Here is a 17,254-nt window from a genome sequence, read left to right on the forward strand (position 1 = left end):
GTACTAGTCACATGTGTCTGCTCACTGCTTGGCCCTTGCACAGGCATCTGGATCCTCTTGGAATCACTACTCCCCAGTGCCTTCTCCCGGACTTTGTAGTCCCTCTTACTTGAAGTCTGTCTTCCGCAGTCTCTGCACTTCCTGGCTTTAGTTTCTAGTGAGGTCTGTGGTATGTATATCCATGTTTATGACATTGTAGAAGTAGCCCGGGCTGGAATTGGCCTCTACTGCTGCAGGCAGTAGTGGTGTTCAGAAGGGAGGTGAGAAGCTGTGTTTGTGTGTGTCTCACAAAATAGACTGATGCTCTCTAACCGCTTTGTTTTTACTTCATCTTCTGTTGACTTCACAGTGTGAGTGCAGTTTGTGTGAACATCTCTACTGGTTTATGCATCTCTATGGTGCATAATATAAGTATTTATGAACATATAAAGCCTGCATATGTGGATAAACTCTCCTTACATATAATTTATTTATCCATCATTACACATCTGTGGTGTCTAGCTGATTCCTCTGTCTTATTTTCTGCCACTGTACCCACCTCTACTTGAATGTATATGAAATATTTTATTATAAAAATATGCAAATTCTGTGTTTACTTTGTGTTTTTTCTCTCACTGTGGAGCCTCCTCCCCGCTGGGGAGTCACTGTGGCACCAGCAGGTCTCCAGGCCCTTTGGGAGGCCCTGGCTCCTCCCTGACTTCTGCTCTAACTGCCTTCTCTGGCCAACTCTGTTGGAGCAGAAGGTGTTGCCTGCTAGCCTGTGGCTGCAGGGACATAGCAGAGGTGTGGGCAGCCATCTCTTACCCTCGAACCCCAGAGTTCCCACATGAGTATTTTACTGGTGTGTCTTTCCGAGGACAGGATTGTGCACATTTTCCTCATCTCACTCTTTCTTTTTAAGAGTTTATTTATTTTGAGAGAGACGGAGATGGTACAAATGGGGGAGGGGCAGAGAAAGAGAATCCCAAGCAGGCTCCTCACCATCAATGCAGAGCCTGACACAGGGCTTGAACCCATGAAGAAGCTGTGAGGTCATGCCCTGAGCTGAAACCAAGAGTTGGACATTTAACCCACTGAGCCACTCAGGTGCCCCCCTCATCTCACTCTTGAGGGCTGTTTCCTCTACTTATTTATTTACCCCATTTGCCCATCATGTGCTGATGTCACTCATGCTGCCCTCCCATCTGTGCATAGGATGGGAAAGGCTCTACACTTGACTCTTTCGTGTTTTGGTTTTTTTTTAAACAATCTAATATCAACCCCTGAATATACCTTCCAGGGGTAACTGTCATCTTCCACATCTAGTATGATCCTTTGTGTACCCCCCTCCCCAAGGACTGTCTCTGAAATGACTTTATGCACAAACTGCACTTCTGCCTCCTACATTCCCATAAGTGCCCCCACCCACCCTCATCTGATTATTTCTTCACTCCCTCATATCCTTGTTTTCCTGTTCATTTTCTGACCTAAGAGGTGATTGCTAGCTCCTTAGTTTTCTGCCTCTGCCTTAATGTCTAAGTCATAGATTACTTTCAGGCTAAAAACTTCCCTCTAACCATCATTTTTACTCATGATCATTCACTGGAAATTAATTTTTAATGATTTGACTTTTTGGTGATTTAGACTCACCCACACCCCCTCACTGTCCAGTTATGGAGTTTTGTCCTTCCCTTTTTGTGATCAGTTTTATTTAAACTTTCTGAGTTTATTCCAACTAGAAATTCCTCCTATAGTGCTTTTGGGGAGGCACTGTTTTTAAGATCTCTGGGTGCCAAAGTAGCCTTATTCTAGTATTTTCACCATTGTTTCTTCCAGTGATTTAATAGATTGCAGGTCAATTTCTTCTTTGTCATCAGTGACACAGTAGTTTGTCTGGCTTTTAATTTCAAAGAATATTTCTTCAATTTTTTTCTTCTTAATTGATTTTCCTAGATGGGCATGACTAGTTTTTTTTTCCCCCACTGTGTTTATAATTTAAATGGATTTTCACATCTCTGAGCCTCAGAGTGCAATTAGGAGTATGGGAAATAGGACTCCTCAAAGCACAGAGATTAAATCTCAAAGCTCTGAGATTTATTAAGGAAACTCAGGTTCAAGATAAAGGGGTCCTGCAAACTGAGGGTTGATGGGGGGTGGGAGGGAGGGGAGGGTGGGCGATGGATATTGAGGAGGGCACCTTTTGGGATGAGCACTGGGTGTTGTATGGAAATCAATTTGACAATAAATTTCATATATTGAAAAAAATAAAAATAATTTAAAAAAAAGATAAAGGGGTTCTGCACCTTAATTCCAACTGTGGGTTTCCCCACCCCACCCTTCCCCCCCCTCCCCCCCCCACACACATTCAAGCAAGTCTCAGACACCAGCTGGGTGTCCTACATTTCAACTGCATTCTGACATTACCTTCCTGGAGACAGTATCACATGGCACAGGTGAAGGGCTCAGTCCTACAAGACTCCCTCCCATCCCCCCATTTAAGATGCCAATTACAAGTCCATGTTGTCACCTGGGCTTTGACCAACTGGCTATAGATTGGAGGCTCCCACAACTCCCTCTTCAGGTTTATTTAATTTGATAGAAGGCTCACAGATTTCAGAGAAACATTTTACTTACTGGATTACCAGTTCATTATAGAAGGATATAGCTCAAGAACAGCTAGATGGAACAGCCATAGGGCAAGGTATGGATAAGGGTCACAGAGCTTTCATGCTCTGAGTGACCACTCTTCCTGAATCTCCACCAACCTGGAAGCTCTCTGAACTCCGTCTTTTTGGGTTTTTATGAAGGCTTTTTGGGTTTTTGCACAGGCAGGCATGATTGATTAAGTCATTGGCCACTGGCGATTGAGTCAACCTCCAACCCCTTTCCCCTCCCCGAAGGAGAGAAAGGGGTATGAGTAAGTTTGCAGAGTCACATCATCACCTGACCTGCTTTTTTTTTTTTTTTTAATGTTTATTTCTTTTGACAGAGAGAGAAGAGAGAGCAGTGTTCATCTGATCAGGGGAGGGGAAGAGAGAGGAAGAGATAATCCCAAACAGGCTCCACACTGTCATCGCAGAGCCCAACAGGGGGGTTCAAACTCATGCATCGTGAGATCATGACCTGAGTAAAATCAAGAGTCAGATCCTTAACTGACAGAGCCACCCAAGTGCCCCTCACCTGACCTGCTGTGTTATATTATGTTTGACTTATTACAGGTAGCCTATCAGCCTAGGTTTCTCTTCAGTGACTGTGTACACACATGTCTACACATAGGGATCTGGATAATCTCAGAATCTTACCTCCAGTCACCTCCCCCCACCAGCACCCCAATCCTTTCTCTAAAGCTTTCAGTCCCTCCATTTCATGTATGCTCTTCACAGCCCCATGCCTGACTTTGGTTCGTAATGAGTTGTTAACAAGCATTTCACATTCATGGATACGAAACTCTTGGTGAGGTATGCCACCAGGACTGGAATAGGTCACTGGGCCGATCCTCATTCCTAAACACCATCCAATGGGGAAGGCTGATACTAACATGCAAACTTTGTTTTTTTACTCCTTCAGGTAAAGAGATATTGGAAGATATTCTGGAGTAGGGTGTGAAGATTCAAGAGTAGTCTTCGAATATGTGCACCATGATAAGTCGTGGAGGTGTTTTGTGGGTGGGGCTTTGGAAGGTTCAGTTATCAGGAAATTGTAGATACTAAGGAAATCAGGAAAGAAAAGATAACCCAACTCAACCATTCAGGGTAAGCTCCCAAAGGGCTCTTTCTGGCTACTTAATGCCCAGAAGCCAGGCCTTCATCTCCTATCAACTCTACAAGCCAGTAGGTGCCAATGAGGTTCATATAGTGTCAGATCTATTCATGCCTTTCCCTAAAGCCAGGACTTTGGGGGCAAAATATAAGGGGCACCATAAAAGTTCAGTATTCAAGATAAATATTTTAAGGTAGTATCTTTGAAAATCAGAATTCATGCAAAAAAATCATGATGAACAAAACTGTCAAATTATGCTTCCTCTTCACTCCTCATCCCCCCCGACCTCCCAACCACAACCCCTGTAAATTTATTCTAAGTGTCACCTGTCACCTAGCTACCAACTAAAAAACAAACAAACAAACAAACACCAAAAACAAACAAACAAACAAAAACAAAAAACCCAGGGACTACGTCTACCACCAGGGGGCCTTGTGCTCTTGGCCTCAAGTCCGGCCTCCCTATCTACCAAAACCCCGGGGACACAAGACCAAAGCTTGGAGTTAGCCCAGCCAATCCCGCTCTCCTCAAAAATAGCCTTGGCGTTCCCTGTCCATACTGGCGCCCCTCCTACCTCCGGGGACCAAGGCCGGTGTCGCTCTTATCCCCGAGTCCCAACAAAGCATCACTCCACTGCTTCATCCCTCAAGTGCTCTGCCGTGACCGGCGCCCACTCGCGCCAATCTGGACCCTGGTTTCTGCTACGGGAAGGGCACACGGGGCGGCGCCTTGGCATGAGTTACCCCAGTTCGTCCGCGCCGCTGACCGTCAGTGCACAGCCTGGCCACTCGCCTCCGTAGCACCGGCGGGAAGCCAGGATCACATATCCTAAAATCCTCGGGCACTTCTGCGACTCTCTCGTGGTCCGCAAGATCTCACTGCCCTTCGGAGGAGAAATAAGTGCACCTTGCGGTCTGGGCATCTTAACAGTGGGCTCCTAAACTTGGTTGTATGAGAGGTGCAGAAGTCAAAGTCACTTTGCAGTTAGCAAGCCTACTCACCCACCACCTCTCTGTCTCAAAGACTACACAGTCCAGAAGCCCATGCGGCCACTTCCGCCGTCCCTTCCGCTCCCCCTGTTTTTGAGTTGACGTAGCAGGAGCATTTCCGGTCCGTGGGATCCGCCACTCGCTGTTTGGAAGTGGCGTCGGCACTTCATTCGGGATTTTCCCGTACTTCTGCACTTCGTTCCCGAGTCTCAGCCTCAGGATCGGCAACGTGCACCCCGCGTTCCGTGAGTGCCCTATAACCATTGCCTCGTCCAGTCAGCGCATCCCTCTGCTTGTCCCTGTTTTACTCGTGGGGGAACAGGCTGCCTCTGTACTCGGGCGTTCTTCTGTAGGCACCTCCAGGCCTTTATATTTTCATTCCAGCCCATAAGGTTAGAGACGGACCCCCCACGCCTCTGCAGGGGGCCATGGGCTCCACTCCCTGGCCAGAGCTTGGGGCTGAATGTGAGGGTGCTCGGTCACCCTGGACCCTTTTCCCAGGGCTCTGGATGGGAATTGGGTTGTGCTGGTGATTTCTGGACACTCTCAACCCGCAGTTGTGGGGCTCCGGAGCCGACCCCCCAGACTCTTGGGGAGGGGCTTCTCCATAGGGGCATTTCTCTTCACATCCCCAGATCTGTCTTCTGAGACTTTGCCCTTCTCCAGAGAGAGCATTCAGGAGACCAGGAAAATGGCCACGGGGCTCCTGAAAGCCAAAAAAGAGGTGAGAATTTTCATCAAATTCCATGCTGGCTGCCAACAGAATGGCTCTGTTCCTTTTTCTTGCACTGCAGACTGCCTTGTTGGTATTGGGCCAAGTTCACTCCTGTTCGTGGAGGCGTGGTGGCTCATCTTACATAGAATCCCCCCTTCACCATTCCTTTCTGTTTCTTCCATACCTCGGCCATCCTCGAAATGGTCAGTTTGAACAGCACACGTAGAACAGTTTAAATAAAAATACAGGAACATCCAAGCTTAATTGTTCAGTGATAAGGATGAAGGGTAGGAACAGCAGAGATGCTTGTGACCTGAGGTGGTTAGGGAGGGCTTCCAGAAGAAGGGCTGTCAGAACTGCCCCTGAGGGTTTGGCAAGTTGGAGAGTTGGCAGAGCAGGGAGGAGAGCAGGAAGCATGGTTAGTCTGAGGCAGGGCACACTGCCCTCGCCACAGTGTGGCAAGGTTGTAGTGGTTAATGGAATGCTTTCAGGTTGATTTTTATGTGCTGGTGAAGATACAGACGCATGGAACAGAGAGGAGTTTGATGGTCTGACCTGAATTTTACATTGAGAGCCTTTTCAGCATTTGGAGATTTCACCAAAAATTCTGGATTGCCTGCTTCTCTGAAAATAAACTGCACTTAACTCTGGTGTCAGGTAATTCACACTGAACAGTGTCTTCATCATTTGGACAGGTCCTGCCGAGTTTATTTGCTGCACTTTTCACAATACCTTCCAAACTGAGGTTGAAACTATTGACCAGCTATCATTTTGCCTGCCTCTCTCATTTATTACCTATCTTGCCCCTGAAGGATTTTCATTTTTCACCTCTGAGTCTGGGTGGCTAGGTTGAGTGCCAGACTGAGGCGTGTAGATTTTGTCTTTGAGTAAGCTAGGTTTTGAAGGATGTTGAGAAGGAATTTGACATAAGGAAATCAAAGGCATGGATGTATAGGGATTTAAGGGGAAACTTTCTAACCCCTGTCAATGGTAGCTATGATGACCTTCCCTTAATTGAATGTGATTAACATTTATCGAGCACCGACGCAGTTGCCAGGCTGGTTTACTATGATTTTTGACACGCATTACTTGGTTATTTCAGATCTGCTTTGACTATCCATATAAAAACAAATCAGGAAAATTTAAACAGAAAATGAGACGTTGATTTAATCCTGAGCTTCTGTGGTAGTGATTTACAATTTCCTGGATGTTATCAGAACAACTATGAGAGTTCTGTGTTTCTCATTTGTAAAATATTTCATTCATTTGAAAGTGTTAGTACCAAGAATGCATAATAAATCTAATTGAGGACATTACCTAACGTAACATTGAGTCTTTTGTGTGTATTTTCTTCACCACCTCGTAATGTTAATAGGAAAGCGTTATGATTTCTGGGAGAAGCTAGATATTTGTGTGGGCTGATTTTTCCTGCCCCTAATACTTAAAAAAAAAAAAAAAAAAAAAGTATTAGGAAAAATTGATCAAAGGGTACAAGCATTTGAATGGATAAGTTGTTTAAGATGAAACTTCTGTGCCTAGAGGAGTACCTGACACATACTAAATGTTTGGTGCATAGAGGAACCACAAATTTAAATAAATTTATTTGAAGGAACTAAGTATCAAAGGAGTTTCTGTTGTTTGTATTGTTATGTTATTTGGGGCGCATAATTAACTACATGTTTCAGGGGGTTTGCATAGACCATGCAGGTACTCTGATATGCATGACAGCCGAATTATGCAAACCAATTTAAACAAATATGCAGTAGGATATTAGGTGTCACTGCCAGGGACCTTTGCCTGAGAGAACAAATGAGAATTTGTAACAAATGAGATGGGCTGGCAGGCACAGGGTATTGCTAAGCCTCAGCATTTTTTCGTTGAGTTCATTGAACAAATTTGCTGAATGTCTGCTGTGTGCAGGGTACTTGGTGGACAACATTCAGTAATGTGGAGGGGCACAGCCTGCACACTTACGAGTCTTCCATTTCGTTTTGGGATTCTGTTACCATTGGGGTTTTTGTTTAATTTTACACACACACACACACACACACACACACACACTCGCACATACACATTTTGATAGACCTTAATGATAAAATCACTATGTTAAAGCTAGTACAGTGTATCTATCCAGACAGATTTTTCATAGGTGGAGGGTTAGGGTTACCAACACTTATCCCACTGGATGTGATTTATATAATAGTGCAATGAGTGGATGAACCCATCCACTATTAACCAAGTTGGGGGAACGTTTTTATTATTATTTTTAATTGCAGTATAGTTAACATACAGTGTTACATTAGTTTCAGGTGTACAATATAGAGGTTTAACAATTCCATACATTGCCCAGTGCTCATCACCAGTGCAGTCCTTAATCTCCATCACCTAGTTTACCCATCCTGCCACCCACCTCCCCTCTGGTAATTATCTGTCTGTTCTCAGTAGTTAAGATTCTGTTTCTCAGTTTCTGTCTCTCTCCTTTGCTTGTTGGTTTTGTTTCTTAAATTCCACATATGAGTGAATCATACGGTATTTGTCTTTCTCTGACTGACTTATTTTGCTTAGCATTATATGCTCTAGTACCATCTATGTTGTTGTAAATGGAGCGATTTCATTCTTTTTTATGGCTGAATAATATTCCATTATATATTTATACCACATCTTCTTTTTCCATTCATCTATGATGGATACTTGGGCTGCTTCCATTATTTGGCTCTTGTAAATAATGCTGCTATAAACATAGGAGTGTTTGTATTCCTTTGAGTTCATGTTTTTGTTTTGTTTTATTTTGTTTTGTTTTGGGTAAATACCCAGTAGTGTGATTACTGGATGGCGTGGTAGTTCCTATTTTAACTTTTTGAGGAACCTCCATATTGTCTTCCACAATGGCTGCACCAGCTTGCTTTCCCACCAACAGTATAAGAGGGTTCCGTCCACTTTGGGGGAACATTTAACTTGCTCGCAGTTATTTTAATTATTGTAAATTTTGCTTCTATGATCAATCTTGTGCATGCAATTCTTTTTATAGATTTGTATTTACTCTCATAACAGGAATATGATAAGGTAAATGGAAATGACTGTTTTGAAGCAGTGGGGACTCACACCAGTTGGAGCTTTGGAACTTTGCCTGTTCTAAAACATTTGATACTGTGGATTATTTCTTCCATTTTTGAGGCCCCCTTCTTCCATCACGATGTCTGCTTCATGTTGTGCAGTTTTCTTGTTTTTGTTTTTATTGTTATACTGTGTAGTTTTACATCCCCAGGGTAGACCTGCCAGTGCAGATCTTTTTTCTCATGTGAATGTTCACAATCGTGTCCCAATTTGTTTCTGCGTGTTGATATAGTCCTTTGCTACCCACTGCGTGTTTCTATGATTCTCATTTTCCCCAAACATTACGGTAACATCAGTTTTCTGTTCAGAAACCCTCCTTCAGTGGCTCATGACAGTGTCTTAGATATTCAGGACACTCTTCATTTCAAATGTGTGGTCCTTTTCTGACATGTTCTGATTATTCTGTAAGTGTGTTTATTGCCAACACAGTGGAGCCATCATGTATACTTTTAACGTAGATTAATTCATTTTTTAGGCACTTGGCTGAAGAAAGGGAAAAAAATAACTGTTCAGGTCATTCAGATGAATCTGTCCTCTTTTCCAAGTAATGACTTCATGCTCCAGAGTGAGAGAAAAACAGGAGGACTGAGTCTATTCCTTGCCAAATCTAAGGAGTTTCTGACAGCATTAGCATCACAGCAAGTCAAGGATGATATTAGTTGTAAAGTATTTTTCATCTAACATGACATTCCTTTATCAGTTTATCAGTGAGCCTTTGCTGCGTAACAGACCACCCCAAAGCTTATGGACTTAAAACAAAATAATTTATTCGCACACAATTTTCTAGGTCAGCATTTTGAACTGGGCACAGATGGGTGTTTTGCAGGTTTCACCTGGGCTTGCTCATGTTGCTGCAGTCGGGGGCAGTTTGGGACTGGAGACCATCCATGCATGACCGTTACCAGGCTAGTTGATTAGGGTGCTCGGCTTGTTTTTTCCCCACGGGTCTGTATTTTCTCTATGTTATACTTATAAACTGCTTAGTTGCCTCTTTAGCTCTTCTCTTTCTTTCTTTTTTTTTTTTTTTTAATTTTTTTTTTAAACATTTATTTATTTTTGAGACAGAGAGAGACAGAGCATGAATGGGGGAGGGGCAAAGAGAGAGGGAGACACAGAATCGGAAGCAGGCTCCAGGCTCTGAGCCATCAGCCCAGAGCCTGACGCAGGGCTCGAACTCACGGACCGCGAGATCGTGACCTGAGCTGAAGTCGGACGCTCAACCGACTGAGCCACCCAGGCGCCCCAAGCTCTTCTCTTTCTTATCGTATGTAGCTAGGAGCATCCAACGGAAGCCTATAACGGGGTTCCCAGAGATCTCTTTAGCCAGATCTGAAAATCATGAAGTGTTTTTTTCTATTTTCCAAACTAGCACAGGTGACATTTTTGCCAGCATGTAGGATGCATTCCCTTTCTCAAGCCGCCATAGTGGTTTCCTCGCTACACTTCTAGTCTGCACTAACAGTTTGTTTACTACTTTTCCAACTTTTGCTAATAGCCTGGTTTTTTTTATATTAAATTTTTTTTTAATTTTATTTTTTAAATTTGCATCCAAATTAGTTAGCATGTAGTGCAACAATGATTTCAGGAGTAGATTCCTTAATGCCCCTTACCCATTTAGCCCATCCCCCCTCCCCCAACCCCTCCAGTAACCCTGTTTGTTCTCCATATTTAAGAGTCTTATGTTTTGTCCCCCTCCGTGTTTTTATATTATTTTTGCTTCCCTTCCCTTATGTTCATCTGTTCTGTGTCTTAAAGTCCTCATATGAGTGAAGTCATATGATATTTGTCTTTCTCTGACTAATTTCACTTAGCATAATACCCTCTAGTTCCATCCACATAGTTGCAAATGGCAAGATTTCATTCCTTTTGATTGCCAAGTAATACTCCATTGTGTGTATATATATACCACATCTTCTTTATACATTCATCCATTGATGGACATTTGGGCTCTCTCCATACTTTGGCTACTGTTGACGGTGCTGCTATAAACATTGGGGCACGTGTGCCCCTTCGAAACAGCATACCTGTATCCCTTGGATAAATGCCTAGTAGTGCAATTGCTGGGTTGTAGGGTAGTTCTATTTTTAGTTTTTTGAGGAGCCTCCATACTGTTTTTCAGAGTGGCTGCACCAGTTTGCATTCCCATCATCAGTGCAAAAGAGATCCTCTTTCTTCGCATCCTCGCCAACATCTGTTGTTGCCTGAGTTGTTAATGTGAGGCATTCTGACAGGTGTGAGGTGGTATCTGTGGTTTTGATTTGTATTTCCCAGATGATGAGTGATGTTGAGCATTTTTTCATGTGTTGGTTGGCCATCTGGATGTCTTCTTTGGAGAAGTGTCTATTGATGTCTTTTGCCCATTTCTTCACTGGATTATTTGTTTTTTGGGTGTTGAGTTTGATAAGTTCTTTATAGATTTTGGATACTAACCCTTTATCTGATATGTCATTTGCAAATATCTTCTCCCATTCTGTCAGTTGCCTTTTAGTTTTGCTGATTGTTTCCTTTGCTGTGCAGAAGCTTTAAAAACAATTTTTTTTAATGTTTATTTATTTTTTGAAAGAGAGAGACAGAGCATGAGCGGGGGAGGGGCAGAGAGAGAGGGAGTCACAGATTTCGAAGTGGGCTCCAGGCTCCGAGCTGTCAGCACAGATCCTGACACAGGGCTCAAACTCAGGAACCATGAGATCATGACCTGAGCTGAAGTTGGATGCTTAACCAACTGAGCCACCCAGGTGGCCCTACTAATAGCCTCTGTTGTTCCTGTTCCCAAAGCTAATGCCATGTGTTTTCGGTATTTGTTATGGTAGTTCATTTCTATCTATTGGTTCTTCATTTCTTCATTTCTATCGGGCTTAAAACAAAAGTCATTTGTTAGCTCACAATTCTGTGGGTCAGCCATTAGGCTTGGCACAGATGAGTGGCTCTTCTATTGATTTACCTGGCCTTACTCATGTGGCTGTGGTCAGCTGTGCTGACAGCTCAGAGCCTGGAGCCTGCTTCAGATTCTGTGTCTCCCTCCCTCTCTCTGCCCTCTCCCACTCGTGCTCTGTCTGTCTCTCTCTTTCTCTCCCTCAAAAATAAATAAACATTAGAAAAAAAAAAAAAGAAAGTCCAGGGGCGCCTGGGTGGCTCAATTGTTTGAACCTCTGACACTTGATTTTGGCTCAGGTCATGATCCCAGGGTCATGCAATCCAGCCCCATTGGGCTCTGCACTGAGCATGGAGCCTGCTTAAGATTGTCTCTCTCACCCTGTCTCTCTCTGCTCCTCCCCCGCTCATGCACTTGCACACACTCTCTCTCTCCCTCTCTCTCTCAAAATAAAAAATAAAAAGAAAGTTCAGAGCCAGGGTACACTTGGAGGGGTTGGTTCTCTCGCTTCATAAGCTTATCAAGGACTAGGAGTCGTTCATTCCTCTCGTCGATTTTGCTCACAGTGTCAGCCTCATCCAGGCTGGTTCCCCTCACAGTCACAGGATGTTTATTAATAGCAACTTTAAACTTCACGACCACCCTAAAAGTAATATTATTCAAATACCCATTTTTAGAAAATTGAGACACAGAAATGTCATGTTACTGGTACAAAGTCATGGGAGAAGGAGGGCTGTCATTTAAACATGGTTGTCTCCAAAGTGTGCTTGTAGCTACTATTTCTCAAACTTTTCTGTGAATCAGAATCACTGAAAAGGCTTGTGAAAGCAGATTGCTGGGCCCCACACCCTAGAATTTTTGATTCAGTGGTTCTGATGGGGCCTAGGAATTTGTATTTCTAACAAGTTCCTCAGGGGTGCTGGTGCTGTGGGTTCAGGGACCACACTTAAAGCCAGTGCACTTATCTCTACTGCCTCAGTTGGGTCATCTGTGCCCACCTTTGTGAGCATCACGAAAAGGATGGACTCCCTGTCACTCCATCTGAAAAATGAAGTCTTCTGCTAGGATCCAGCAGCAGGCTACTTGTGTCTTGTCAGGTAGCATCAGCCTCAGATCCATTTTTCAGCTGACAAAGGGACAGATTGCTTTTACACCAGTCTGGCCTCCCCTTGATTTGGCTTTAGTGCCCCACGCTGCCAGCTGAGTTGCTAGCCAGTGAGAGAGGTTTGGAACAGGTCATGGAGTGTCATCCATTTAGAGTTAGCACACTCCCTATGTGTATGGTTCTCCGACAGAGAAACCATGAATTTTTCCAGGGTTGCAGGAATACCAGTTGTGTTAAACTTGTTGAAAAAAATGTGAGTTGGTCTCCAGTGTAGCTACTTTGTCAGAGATTTCAAAGTATTTGTGTGTGTATGTGCGTGTGTGTGTGTGTGTGTGTGTGTGTGTGTGTTCATTCTAAGAAGGGGTTGTAAAATCAAATCACCAGAAGGACTAGGCAGGTATCTGAAGGAGTGAGTAGTCTTTTTCTTTCCAATATTTAATTATGAAAAGTTTCAAATCTACAGAAAAAATACAAAGACTTTAACATTGACTCACATACCCACCACCTACATTCAATAGTATTTTTTTTTAACGTTTCATTTTTGAGAGACACAGAAAGACAGAGCGTGAATGGGAAAGGGGAGAGAGAGAGGGAGACACAGAATCCCAAGCAGGATCCAGGTTCTGAGCTTTCAGCACAGAGCCTGACACGGGGCTCGAACTCATGAACCATGAGATCGTGACCTGAGCCGAAGTTGGATGCTTAACCGACTGAGCCACCGAGGCACCTCTAGATTCAATAGTATTTTGCTACATGTACGTTACCACCTGTCCATCCACATGTACACTCCTCTACCATCAGTTCAAGGTTATTACTCAAATACTACCTTAAATGCACAGTACAGGATAGGATTTTATATTCCTTTAGCCTTTCAAACCCTCTGTAGTCTGTTACAAACTACCTACTGTCTTTTCCAGCTAGCCACTTTTCTTTTTTTTTTTCTTTAATTTTTGTTTTAAATTTATTTTTGAGAGAGAGACAGAGACAGAGCGTGAGCAGGTGAGGGGCAGAGAGAGAGACAGAAACACAGGATCCGAAGCAGGCTCCAGGCTCTGAGCTGTCAGCACAGAGCCCAATGTGGGGCTCGAACTCATGAACTGCGAGATCATGACCTCATCCGAAGTCAGATGCTTAACTGACTGAGCCACCCAGGAGCCCCATAGCTAGTCACTTTTCATTCTTTATTTCCTCCCATTCTATATGTCTTTTCTGGAGTGCCCACCTCTGTTCTTTCTCTTTGACCCTTCAAAATACTGTGTGCCCTTTAAGACCAAGATCATACCTTCCTCTCATAAAACCTGGTCTCATCTCTCTATCCTGAGATTCCTCTGACCCAGTGATTTTAAGCCATGGCTGTACTTAGGATCCTTCACTCATTCATTCATTCATTCATTTTTAAGTTTATCCATTTGAAAGAGAGAGCGAGCAGGGGAGGAGCTGAGAGAGATGATCCTAAGCAGGCTCCATAACACCAGCACAGAGCCTGACAGTGAGACTCGAACTCATGAACCTTGAGATCATGAGACCTGAGCCAAAACCAAGAGTCAGACACTTAACAGACTGAGCTACCCAGGTGCCCTTACTTAGGCACCCCTATGGAACTGGGTGAGTCAATCGGTTGAGCGTCTGACTCTTGATTTGGGCTCAGTTCATGGTCAGGGTCTTGGGATCAAGTCCCACATTGGGCTCCATGCTCAGCATGGAGCCTGCTTAAGATTCTCTCTCTCTTTCCCTCTGCCACTGTCCCCTTACTCACACTCGGAAGGAAGGAAGGAAGGAAGGAAGGAAGGAAGGAAGGAAGGAAGGAAGGAAAGAAAGGAAGGAGGGAGGGAAGGAGAGAGAGGGAGAAAGGGAGGAAGGAGGGAAGAAAGGAAGAAGGGAGGGAGGGAATGAAGGAAGGAAGAGCTAGGGATGAGGGGTAAGAACCATAGCTCTCATTCATCCTGTCTGTGTTTTATTTATAATCATTAGTTTGGTGGAGGGCTGGTTCTGGGATTACTGTAGGCGGGGGACAAAGTGGGGTCCTGTCTTAAAGCCATTCTACAACCAGTATAGAACAGTTGCACTGATAGGGGACAGGAAATTTGGGGAAGGGTCCCCTGAGAGGGGAGAGACACAGTATCATCCCTCAAGGAGTGATGATGTTCTGAGAAAGGATGCAAAGTCAAATCACCAAAGGGAACAGGCAGGTAGCTAAATGAAACAGATAAGGTAGGAGTTGCAGCAACCTGCCAATAACTTGCCTAGGGTAATAGACCCCCAGTGTGAGTCACGTTCAGCCAACTGTGGCCCTGCAGCAGTGCAAAGCCCAGAGTAGTCAGATTTATGGATTTTTTTTTAACAGGACTCATAAGTTGATATTTTCATGTGAAATCATACATTATATAAGTAATATAAATAAAACTTTTAATGCTTTGTATGGCTCAAACTAACCCTATCTGTGGACTGCAAGTTTTGCCCTTTTTAAATATTTATTTTAGGGGTGCCTGGGCGGCTCAGTCGATAAAGCATCTGACTTCAGCTCGGGTCAGGATCTTGTGGTCTATGGGCTCAAGCCCCACGTCGGGCTCTGTGCTGATAGCTCTGAGCCTGGAGCCTGCTTCAGAATCTATGTCTCTCTTTCTCTATGCCCCTCCTCTGCTTGTGCTTGGTTTCTCTCAAAAATGAATAAACATTTAAAAATTTGTTAAATAATAATAAATAAATATTTATTTTAGAGAGAGAGCGCGAGCGCTGATGGGGGTGGGGCAGAGAGAGAGGGAGACAAAGGATCCAAAGCCAGCTTGAGCTGACAACAGAGAGCCTGATGGGAGACTCATGCCCCGAGCCAAAGTTGGATGCTTAACTCACTGAGCCACTCAGGCATCCCTTGCCATTTTTTAAAAGACAGAAAAACTGATGGGGTAGGAAGAATCTCAGAACTGGATAACTAGGCTCCTTGGAGCTTGGTTTCTGCACACCTCCAAGCCAAGACACCTCACCAGTACTTCCATGCCAAAGGCCATTATATTTTCCCACCTTCCAAAGTACAGCGTTCTAGGTAGTAGAAGGCCATTTGAAACTTGTTCAGGGAATAATAATAATAAATGCACATTCAGTCATCTAAAAATATTTGACTGCTTAGTGTTTGCAGGCTCTGTTCTGGGCACCAGGGCAATAGCCCTGTGAACAATGCATATGGAACTTAGAGTCTAGCACAGAGTCAGAAAATAAATATGAGTAACATGTGCGTTATCTAGAGTGAAGGGGATACATTAAAGCAGGAGAGGGGAATAAGAACCTGAATGAGAAGGGGCGCCTGGGTGGCGCAGTCGGTTGAGCGTCCGACTTCAGCCAGGTCACGATCTCACGGTCCGTGAGTTCGAGCCCCGCGTCAGGCTCTGGGCTGATGGCTCGGAGCCTGGAGCCTGTTTCCGATTCTGTGTCTCCCTCTCTCTCTGTCCCTCCCCCGTTCATGCTTTGTCTCTCTCTGTCCCAAGAATAAATAAACGTTGAAAAAAAAAAAAATTAAAAAAAATTAAAAAAAAGAACCTGAATGAGAAGGAAGAATTTTCATAGAATGGCCAGGGAATTCCTCTCTGGAGCACTCACTGTGTGCAGCAGACATTTGTCTTGAATCCTTACATTTACCAACTTCTCTGATCCTCAGCATAATCCAGTAAGATAAATGCTGTTTTTCTTGGTTCACAGAGGAAACGGAAGTGCTGATAGGTTAACTAATTGGCTGAAGAGTACTCTAGTTGGGGACAGGTGAGTTCCAAATCTAGTTGGGGACAGTGTGATCTGAGTCCACGGTCTTCCCAACCACCCACTTGCACTCTTCAGGCCACATCAGGGCAGTGGCAGTGTGAGGGAGAGGGAGGGATGGGTCCTGCTACAAATACCCAACCAATACCCCTGTTGGTTGGTATTCACCCCCTCAAGACACTCAGCTGCTTCAAGCAGGTAGAACATAAATGCTTAGATCAAGTAGTCTCTAATATCCTTCAAACTCAGTAAGATGATTATTTTTTATTGTTTAAGTTTGTGCCTGTGATGGCTTCCTCTTCTTTCTACCTAGATTTAAAGCTCCCAATGTGAAGGGACTTGTGTTTTGCTTTTATTCCCCATAGCAGCTAGTCTAAGATGTTGGCAGTAATAGGTGCACAAATGGTGCCAGCTGGATAAAGATAGGAGAATAATGGTCTTTTATTTATTTATTTTGAGAGAGAGAGAGCACAAGCAGGCGAGGAACAGAGAAAGAGGGAGAGAGAGAGAATCCCAAGCAGGTTCCACACTGTTAGTGCAGAGCCTGATGTGGAGCTCGAGTTCACAAACCGTGAGATCATGACCTGAGCCAAAATCTACAGTCAGAAGCTTAACTGAGCCACCCAGGTGTCCCCAGAATAATGGTCTTTTAACCCTTGGCACTAAGGTCATATAGGGGAAGAAAAAAAAATCAGTTTTCCTCTACCTGTTTTGAGTTCATTGGCCAGGGCCTTGTAAATTACACTGACAAAAAGACAGATTAACAAGAGAAAAACAGAAGTTTATTAATATGTACCTCATACCTACACATGGGAATATTCAGTGTTGAGTAACTCAAAGGGGTGGTTAGAACTTGGGCTCACATAGCATCTTAACAAAAGAACAGTAACTTTTTAGAGATGTGACAAGACCAAGGAAAAGGATTTTGAGTTTCCAAGGTGGCAAGTTGTGGGGAGGTAAATACATGGGAGAAC

General features: G+C 43.9%; 1 protein-coding gene across 1 annotated transcript in view; it reads left to right on the top strand.

Annotated features, from left to right (window-relative positions):
* Positions 1–4,840: 4,840 nt before the first annotated feature.
* The window catches only part of ZNF875 (zinc finger protein 875), a 28,115-nt gene continuing 15,701 nt past the window's right edge, over positions 4,841–17,254 (top strand). Inside the window, exons 1-2 of the mRNA XM_019431961.2 lie at positions 4,841–4,972; positions 5,363–5,451. Of these exons, the coding sequence (XP_019287506.1) occupies positions 5,419–5,451 (33 nt within the window). The 5' untranslated portion in view covers positions 4,841–4,972; positions 5,363–5,418. The remainder of the gene's footprint in view (positions 4,973–5,362; positions 5,452–17,254) is intronic.

Source organism: Panthera pardus, unplaced genomic scaffold (genome assembly GCF_024362965.1).
Source record: "Panthera pardus isolate Hobbes unplaced genomic scaffold, ASM2436296v1 HiC_scaffold_18, whole genome shotgun sequence".
Taxonomy (NCBI): domain Eukaryota; kingdom Metazoa; phylum Chordata; class Mammalia; order Carnivora; family Felidae; genus Panthera; species Panthera pardus.